The sequence below is a fragment of the Molothrus aeneus genome, chromosome 23 (genome assembly GCF_037042795.1).
Source record: "Molothrus aeneus isolate 106 chromosome 23, BPBGC_Maene_1.0, whole genome shotgun sequence".
NCBI lineage: Eukaryota > Metazoa > Chordata > Aves > Passeriformes > Icteridae > Molothrus > Molothrus aeneus.
Window position 1 is genome coordinate 3,819,581 of NC_089668.1, and position 9,503 is coordinate 3,829,083.

At 52.1% G+C, this 9,503-nt stretch overlaps 1 protein-coding gene across 1 annotated transcript; it reads right to left on the reverse strand.

Annotated features, from left to right (window-relative positions):
• Positions 1-310: 310 nt before the first annotated feature.
• Positions 311-9,275, reverse strand: RSPO1 (R-spondin 1). The gene is made up of 5 exons (XM_066564812.1): positions 9,021-9,275; positions 6,391-6,582; positions 4,711-4,860; positions 4,115-4,303; positions 311-3,331 (listed from the first exon to the last, which is right to left on the reverse strand). Exons 1-5 carry the CDS (start codon positions 9,112-9,114, stop codon positions 3,180-3,182), a joined length of 777 nt encoding a protein of 258 aa, XP_066420909.1. The 5' UTR covers positions 9,115-9,275; the 3' UTR covers positions 311-3,179.
• Positions 9,276-9,503: the final 228 nt, after the last annotated feature.

The following is a 9,503-nucleotide window of genomic DNA, read 5'->3' on the forward strand; positions in this document are numbered from 1 at the left end:
AACTATTGACTTCATAAAACTTGTAAATATATATTTAAATTATCCCTCTTAGTGTTCTCAGACAATGTAATCCAAACCATAATTTTAGAGATAACCTTTTTCTCACTATCCTACTTTGTTTCCTTTAATCAAAGCTAAAATTTCTCCTGAGTGAGAAATCATTTAAACATAAACATGGGCTAAGGAGTATATACATTACCTCCACCTCTCTGGGGGTGGAAAGTCAGTGAATTCCTGTGTGAGGAGTGTGTGGACATTTTTGATCAGTTGGGTTTGACTCCAGTTTTGGTGAATAAACAAATGAAGCCGGTTCAGCAAACCCATTTATTGATTTATTTGTTTAAAGACATGTATTTTACACTGATGCCATGGAGACAACGCCACAACAGGGTAATTTAGTGCATGGAAAGAGAGCATTCACATGTGTGTGAGTTGAGGTGACATCACCCAGCTAAGGACATCTCAGCTTGGACTGGGGAGCTCAGTGTGCAGTTCATGTTGGTCAAAGGCAAAATGTTCCTAAATTCATAACTGAACCAGCTCTCTGGGAGTGGGAATAAGCACAATTCTTGAGCTGACTCAAAAAAAAAAAAGAAATAAAATAAATTGGATTTTATTTTTTAATATTTTTTCTCCTAGTTGTTCTAAAACAATTTAATTTTAAAATCACCCCTACTGAGAAATATTGGATATTCTTAATATGCATCTTAAACTTCCTGTTGCCTTTATCCCTTTTTCTTCCCATTTTGCTCTGAAAAAAGGAAGAAAGTAGGGGAAAGGCTACAACAGAAAGGAGTTTGTCAGATTTTCTAATAATCCCTAGAGTTCTCTAAAATAGGTTCTGTTGATTTATTACATGCAGTTTAGTTTTGAAATAGTTGTGCTAATAGTGCCAGGAGTTACTGTAGGGAATCAAGTCATTACCAGAGCCTCATGTAGGAAACTTTCCTAATGCATTCTCTTTTCCTTAATCCTCACTGAGAGCTCGCTGGGGACCTGGCTCCAGGAGGGAGGCACAGGGAGCTGAGCTTCACCAGTGGATGCTGGTAAAACTGGAAGGGAAAATGGTTCTGCTTACAAGCAAAATATTCCTCTCACAGGCTAGAAAATAGAGCAAGGTTGGATCATTCAGCTGGGAAGCTTTCAGAAATCATATGAACATGATCCATAAACAACTTAAAGGATGACTTTTAAGAACCTCTTTCTCCTCCTGCTTGGTATGCTGGTCGTTTATCATTGTGCTGAAATGGAATCCCCTTTCAAAGATGGAACAGCTTCTTGTTTACTTAAACACAAAGTGGACCAGAGGCTGAAAGGTTTTTCTGCCAGCAGAGCAGTCAGGGAGAGCTTGGTACAGCTCTGGAGCCCAAACAATGTGCAGCCTCCACGTCCTGCCCGAGCCAAGCCAGCCCTGGGGTGAAGGGAGCTGGGGTGTCCTGGCCAGAGCTGAGTCCTCAGTGGTCACCAAGAGCCACAGGAGAGAACCAGGGCTGGGGGTGTGGGCAGGTGACCCTCAGAGGGACAGGAGCTCTCTCCTGCACTCCTGTTGGCTCCAAACCTCAGAGCAGAGATGGTATGGAAGCAGTACAGCCAAGATTGGATTCACCAGGGTTAGTCTGGGTGAGTTTCCCCTGCCCTTTGCCCTACCAGGGGAGTTGGAGCTCCAGCAGCACGTCCCTGATCCACCCTGAGAGCCATGGCACATCCCTTGGGAGCAGAGAGCTTCTGCTGAACTCCAGAGAAATGAAATGTGTCTCTATGTATTTATACAGAGAAATCACTTTTAAAAACCCCAGGGCAGGGAGGGGGAGCCCCCCTGTGACACTGCCCTGAGCAGAGCAGGCAGCAAAGCCACACAGGGTGTGGACACTGCCTGGCACTGTCCTTGTCCCAGTTCCTCTGCCCAGCTGTCAGCTCTGGCAGAGCAGGAGAATCCAGGGAATTCCAGCCAGTGCTATGCACACAGGTAGTTTCTACCCACTTCATAAATTTGTTTCTCTCCTGCAGAACCTGAGCTGTGCCTTCCCCTCCCACCTGCCTCCCTCCTGCCACACATGGGGTGGCACCAGCTGTCCCCAACCCGGGATTGTCCCACAGCTGGGACTGGCCGAGCAGAGTCACAATGTGCTTTTCTGCACAATGTGCTTTTCTGCACATAGGACTTCCATTGATTTCTACAGGAATCGTGTGTGTATGAAACAAGTGCAGAATGTGTAATGGAAACCTGCACTGCAGATAAAAAGGAGGTAAAAAAATGCACATGTATGGATCCACTGCCCATGGCAGAAGAGCATGGCTGCTGGAGCAGACCCCAGTCACAGTCTGTATGCATTAAAGAAATGTTTCAGCAACCTGTGGTTTGTTGGAACCTCTCATTTTCTCAATCTGCTGTGTGTTAAGTGGGTCCTTCAGTGGGGAGTTCCTCGGGGTGCAGCTGGAGTCCCTCTCACAGGACGGCTGATTTGTGCTGGCAGCATTTCCTGGGATTTTCTTAAAGCTTTGGCGAGTTTCCCTTCCACAAGTGAGTCTCTGTCCTGTGGGACACCAGCCTCCATAGGGGCCAAGGTATGAACCACACACTCAGGAAGCTGGTTGTCATTTTGATTTTGGGTTTGTTTTTTTTTTTTAATTTGAAATAATTCTTCGAAGCAGATTCAGGGCAGATGCCACTGACCTCTTACCACAAACATGTATTTGCAATGATAAAGTCATACAGCTTAAAACACAAAATAAAGGGTGAAGGAAGAGAAAGAGGCCCCTGCTGTGTGTGTCTGGGTCCCAGGTCAGGGAGAGTGGCCACGTGGGTTCAGTCTCATCCCCTGGCTGAGTGGGGCTGTGTGCTTGGGCTCCATTTGAGGCCTTTGATCATGAAATCAATCCCATGTCTGGGTCCTTCAGTGGCTCATGCTCCACCTCTCCTCCCTGCAGTGTCCCCACAGAGCCCTGGGGACGCTGTGGCTTTGCTCCCACTCCTCAGCAGCGTTCTCCCACAGCCCTGGGCAGGGTGTGTGTGTGTGCAGCCTCCTTCAGGGTGTGTGTGTGGCCTCTGTCAGTCCGTGGGTCAGTCTGGAGTATATGTCTGTCTCTGGACACGTTACATGGTGTAGCAGTGCTCTGTTCAATAAAGCTTTCATATACATAGCAGCAATGGAGTCTTGCCATCCATGACACACTGCCAGCTACTGGGCAGGGCTAGCAGGCGTCGCGGGCACCGTGGCCCCTCTCTGTTTGTTCTTCCTCTTCTTGGTGCCAGACTTAGTGTCTTTGGTGTCTTTCCGATTTCTATTCCCATTATCTTGCTTTCCTTGCTCTTCCTTTTTCTTCCTTTTCCCTGCAGTAAAGCAAAGGGGCAACGTGAGGTGGAGTGAGGGGAACAGATTGGTGCTGTCCCCTTCACCCTGTCCCCTTGGTTAATTCCTGTTAATTTAATCACTGCTCAGAGCCCTCTCCCCTCAGAACAATCAGCACAGCTGCAATCCTTGTCCATTCTGTAACAAGATAACCATACCACCATTCATCCTGAAGGCTCTAATTCCTGGGAAAAACAGACCTATTCTGGTAGAGAGCTCCTATCATGGCAGCACACAGGCATGCACCCCTGGCTGCTCGCTGGCCAGGGAAGAAACTAAAATGGGTTTTTTGGCACAGGTTGGACTCAATGATTTGGAAGGTCTCTTCCATCCTTGCCATTCTGTGAATTCTGTAAAATAGCTGGAACCTGTGGCACACAACAAGCTGTGCCAAGGATCACCCCCCTGGAGGCTGTGCAGGCATTCTGAGTTAATGGAATTAACAGGCATGCACCCCTGGCTGCTCTCTGGCCAGGGAAGAAACTAAAATGGGTTTTTTTTGGCATGGGGTGGAATCGATCCTGAAGGTCTCTTCCAGCCTTGCCATTCTGTGAATTCTGTAAAATAGCTCAAACCTGTGGCACACAACAAGCTGTGGCCCTTCCACCTGCAGCACTCCCAGGTGCCATCCCATCCCCATCCCCTGCATTTCAGAGGAGCCAGGAGCTGCCCAGCACATTTGTGACACTGGACAATTGGCTGACTGCCTGTCCCTGAGCTCCCTGGGGCGTGGGGAGGGATGGGAGCCCCCCAGCTCTGCTCACCTTCGGGGCACTGGCTCTTCTGCACCGTGCAGCGCCGCACCTCCGTGGTGGCAGGGCACAGGGACACGTCCCCAGAGGGCGCCTGCAGGATCCGCCGTGTCCGGTCCTCATTGCCCTTCTTGAAGCCACAGAGCTTCCTTTTCTTGGAGCAGGGCCCCCACGGCCCCCACTCACTCATTTCACATTGTGCTGCAAAGAAAAGAGAGCCCAGCTGTAACTCCTGGTCCAGGCCACCCCAGAGCACAGCACTGCATCTCTCCCCCACCTTAGGCTGCAAGGGAGTCTGTGCTTCCCCAGCAGGTTCCTAAATCTCTGAGCACCCCTTCGAGTCTGTGCTTCCCCAGCAGGTTCCTAAATCCCTGAGCACCCCTTCGAGTCTGTGCTTCCCCAGCAGGTTCCTAAATCCCTGAGCACCCCTTCCTTGCCACACCACACCACCTCTGGGTCACAGCTCACAACCACCAGGGGCTGCTCCCCATCCAGGCTGGTTCCCAGAGGGCTCTGCCCCACAAAGGGCACCCTGAGGGGTTTGGATCATCATCTCCACCCCCTTGCAGCAGAAGCCAGGGCAGACAGGGCAGTGCAGGGCTGCTTACCAGGACTGCTGCACTCCATGGTGCCGTTGGCAGCAGCGTAGCCTTCGGGGCACGTGACGTAGCATCTCCCTTTGTGCAAATACAAACCTTCCTTACATTTTGTGCAAAAGTTTCGACTGAAACAGGACTCACAGTTCTCAATTTTGCATTCTGGGGGGGGGAAAAAAAAAAAAGGCAAAAAAAATCACCAAAGCCATCATGTAGTTTGATGTGAACAGAAGGCTCAAGAAGCTCCACGCTGCCAAGCCAGGGGTCTCGCAGCAGCCAGGTCTCTGAGCATCCTGCCAGGCCTGGCTGTGCCACTCAGAAGTGAGTTTTCTTTGCACCATCCCCTGTGCAGGACAGCCCTGTGCTGCAGCTCTCACAGCCAGCCAGCAGCAGCCCCTGCCAGGCCAGAATCAGGCAGGGTGGGAAGGTTTTGGGCTGGGGTTCAGCAGAGATCAGTCAGCCAAAGGGGACAGTGCAAAGGATACAGCCCTGGCTCCAGCTGCAGCTGCAGGACAGGCTGCATGGGAAGGGAGCTGGATGGAAAGCTGGCTGTGAGGGTGCTGTGCATGGACCTGCCAGGGCAGTGATCCCCTGTCTCCATGTCCAGCTCTTTCTGGTGCTCTGGTTACAAGATTCAAGTCAGGGATTTCACTCAGAGCTGCCTGAGGCTGGTGAGCAGTAGAGCAGGAAAAGAGGCACTAAGTGCCTGAAAGGATCTCCCTCCTCCCAAAGGCTGCCAGTGGGGCAACCAGTAACAAAACTGCCCAGAGGTCCTGCAAGGTCCCACATCCACAGCCTGTGCAGTGCTGAGCAGGGCTGTTCTCAGGCTGCCATGCTCAGCCCTGCCTCACCCCTTCCCCAGAGCCACAGTGTTGTGCTGTGATTTCAGGGTTTACCCCAGAACCTCGGGTCCCTCCCCTGAGGATTCCCTCCCAGGTGTGTCAGTCACCTCTCCTTTCCCCTCCCAGCACTGTCTGTCACTCCTGGAATTCCAGAGGGGCCTCGAGTGATTGGCAGATCCAAAGGATGCCCTCTACCCCTGGGGGGCATTGGGCCATCCAGGTGTCCTTTGTCCCTTTGTCCCTCCCCTCCTGTCCCTGCTTGGTGCCTCCCTGCCCCTTCCCTGCCCCTCTCCCCGGGGTTAAAGGAGCAGCAGCCACGGGCTCAGGGAGTTCTGTTGGAGCTGGTGCTGCATTCAGAGGCCTGAGGGCCAGAATAAAGCTCTGGATCCAAACCCTCCATCAGAACCGACTCCTTTCCTTCACCATCCCCTTAAAGCTTCTCTGCCAGAGGGAAACCCCAGGAGCAGCCCCTGTTATGGGGGGAAGCTCCATCCCAGCACCACCAGAGCTCCTGCAGGCCTGGACTTGTCCCCACGTGCCAACTGCAGCACCCAGGCAGGCAAAAGTGTCTGTGGGGTGAAACACCACACACCCAGGCAGGCAAAAGTGTCTGTGGGGTGAAACACCACACACCCAGGCAGCCAAAAGTGTCTGTGGGGTGAAACACCACACACCCAGACAGCCAAAAGTGTTTCTGGGGTGAAACACCACAGTGCCGCTGTTTGGTTCAGCAGCAAGGCCAGACGAGCTCAGGCACGTCCTGTCCAGCTCTATTGGTAAATATTCCTATACCACAGCAGCTGCTGCCCTGCAGAGCCCTCCCCACAGCCTCCCCCAGCCCCACACTCACTGATGCACTTGTTCATGTCCGTGTTGCGAAGGCCGAAGTAGCCCAGGGGACAGGAGGGCAGGCAAATCCCGATCTGCCGGATGTCGTTGCGCTCCAGGAGGATGAAGAGTTTGGGGGAGCACCTCAGGCACCCGTTGAACTCGGAGCACAGGTCACAGCCCCTGGCACAGCCCTGGCTCAGCTCCGTGCTGACTGGAAGAGCAGCAGAGAGGCCCTGGTTAGTGCTGGGCTCTGCAGCACCAGCTGTGCCCCCAAACCACTGCACCAGTGGCACAAAGGGCAGGAACGGGGGCACAGCAAGGGCCCTGCAGCCCTGGCACACTGGTAAGGGATGCCACAGAGCCAGAGCTGTGCCAAGGATGGGCACTAGAGTCACAACATGGCTGTGCTGAGGAGCAGGACCCTGAAACAGCCAGAGCTGTGCCCAGGGACCCACCCCTGCTCTGAAACAGCCAGAGCTGTGCCCAAGGACCCAGCACTGCCCACCCCAGCTCTGAAACAGCCAGAGCTGTGCCCAGGGACCCACCCCAGCCCTGAAACAGCCAGAGCCGTGCCCAGGGACCCAGCACTGCCCTGAAACAGCCACCAGCTCTGCCCAGGACACAGCACTGCCCACCCCATCCCTCTGCCTCCCATCCCGGGTGCCCATGTGGGGCACACACTAACATGGGTATGTCCAAGGGGTTCAGCACCTCCTGCTGCCGCCCCTGCAGTGCCTCCATGCTGAGCAGCAGAGTTCATGGCCCTGGAGCAAAACTCTTCCATTAATTCTGTCCCAGGCTGGATCTCACCCTGACCCTGCCTATGTTAAATTCTCTCTAGCAGTCAGGAGGTGTCACTGCCCCCAAAATAGAGATGTGTTCTCAGCTCCTACATTCAGTCCAATAAAAATACTCAATCCCATGTCTTGAGAGTTTTCTGCTTTCAATTATCATATAAAATGCTGCTTGTTTTGAAACCAATGGCATTCTTTGCAGACTTAGAATGCAGGTTATTTTTATTAGTTTATTATGCAAGCCATGTCCTTGTTTATAGAAAAGCTGTGTATTTAAAAGATGTATTCTTTTAAATACCATGTTTACTACACTTCAAAAGCAAGCACAGAGCAGTACAGTGCTCAAGTGTCAGAACTAGAGGTGAGAGAGCTGCTGTCCCCCTGCCATGACCCAAGAGCTGCCCTGTCCCATCACCATGACCCAAGAGCTGCTCTGTCCCTGTGCCATGACCCAAGAGCTGCCCTGTCCCCCTGCCATGACCCAAGAGCTGCTCTGTCCCTGTGCCATGACCCAAGAGCTGCTCTGTCCCCCTGCCATATCCTGGCAGCCCCTGCTGCCTGTCCCAGCCCCATTTCCAGGCCTGTGGCTGCGTCAGCCATGGGACAAGACACCAAAGGGAGGGGTTCCTCAGCCCCCAGCTGCCAGCAGGGTCCCCTGGTCTGGATTGGGACCCCCAGGGATCAGCCCCATCCCTCCTGCAGCGCTGGGCTCTGGTGCCAAGCTCTGTCTCCATGGCAAAGGTATAAACTGGGCTCCCACTGGAAATTGCCCTTTGCAGCATTAGCCATGACGTCAGGTTTTCCTTGTTCTCCCAGGGCTCGGCAGTCCCAGTTTTAATATGAAATCAATTTTCTATAATTTAATTTAAACCAGTTTTAATGTAAAACAGCTCTAACATGAGCCTAACATAAAGGAGGGCAATTGGCTGCTCTGGTGCCAATTCTGCCCTGCACGAGCCCCTCCAGGGACCCTCTGGGCTGGAGGCAGAACTGACCCCCCCATGACCTCAGGGTGCTGGGAAGGATGAAAGTTTGACAAGAAAGTCTCACAGATGTGTGTGCTTAGCAGAAAGATTTTTAAATGTGGAGTCTGATGAAGGAATAGAAATGAAAGCAAGTTTTGATATAGAAGAAAAGAATTTCTGTGCCAGTCTCACTGGATAACCAAGGAGGCAATAGGTGTGTTAGTTAGAAGGGGTTTTTATGGCTTAGAGCAGAGGATAAACCCACCTCAAACAAGAAGATGTTTTTACCAAGCAGAAAGAGAGCACAGGCAAACAAGGCAGCAAAGCTGCAAGTAGAAAAAAGGTCTCAGAATTTTCCACTGCAAGAAAAACTGAAAACCAACTTCTGGCTTTAACTGTAATGTACTAACTTTTAGTGATTGGAGAATAGCAACATGAAGATAGTAATTATAGTAGTTATGATAGGCTATAGATAAAAGTTCAGGTATAGATTGGTTCTACTGTATTAAGATGATCAGGAAAGAAAAGTCTAGAATGCATTGTAACCAAAAGAAAAGTCTAGAATGCATTGTAACCTAAACCAAAGGGTCTCCAGGCCTGCCTGCAGCTGGAGCTGACAGCTGTAGGCACAGCTCTGTCACCCACAACCCTGGATTGCTGGAACTCTTGGATGGAATAAACTGCATTTTGGAGAGCAGCCTGGAGTCCCACATCCCTCATTTTGGCTCTTACATCAGGGGACAGGTCAGGGCACATGGGGGGTGAGATTTGGGGATCTCTGCAGGCTCTTGGGGCACCACAGGCTCTGTCCAGCCCCCTATGCTGTAAACACACTCACACCAGCACAGCATCACCAGAGGAAGCAGAGAAGAAAAGCATTTCATACATACTTCGTCTTTGCCTCTTGCCCTTCACCACTTTGCTGCTGCCGGTTGGATCCATGGAGCTCAGAAAAACCACCACCACAAGCAGTCCAAGCTGCATAGTAACTCTCCAGAGCTGCAGCCCCTCCGTGCTGGGGTGGCTGGGGGAGCGTGCTCCACAGCTGGGGGCTCTGCTGCCCCTAAATCCTCAGAGCTGAGAGTCTGTGCACAGAGCCAGGGCTGGCACCATATCCACAAGCTGCAGCAGCACCAGCCAGCTCAGGTAGCAGGGAACATGGCTCTGCCTTCATCCCTGTCAGCAGGGCAGGAGCTCGGCCCCAGGGCTGTCCAGGGCTCAGCTGTGGGTGTTAGGGGCTCACAGTTTCCAGGGATGCTGGCAGGAACTGCAAAAGAAGAGGAGAATGGGTTAATTTGACAGACAGCATCACTCCCACGATGGCTGGGGGTGAGCACGGGGGTTGTGGGGTGCACTGGGGGTGCTGGCAGATA

Coding starts and splice junctions, on each gene's coding strand:
- RSPO1 (XM_066564812.1), bottom strand. CDS start 9,114: ATGCAGCTTGGACTGCTTGTGGTGGTGGTTTTTCTGAGCTCCATGGAT. Junction 6,583..9,020: donor GGGCAAGAGGCAAAGACGAA/GTATGTATGAAA, acceptor CTGCTCTTCCAG/TCAGCACGGAGCTGAGCCAG. Junction 4,861..6,390: donor GGACATGAACAAGTGCATCA/GTGAGTGTGGGG, acceptor TCCCCCCCCCAG/AATGCAAAATTGAGAACTGT.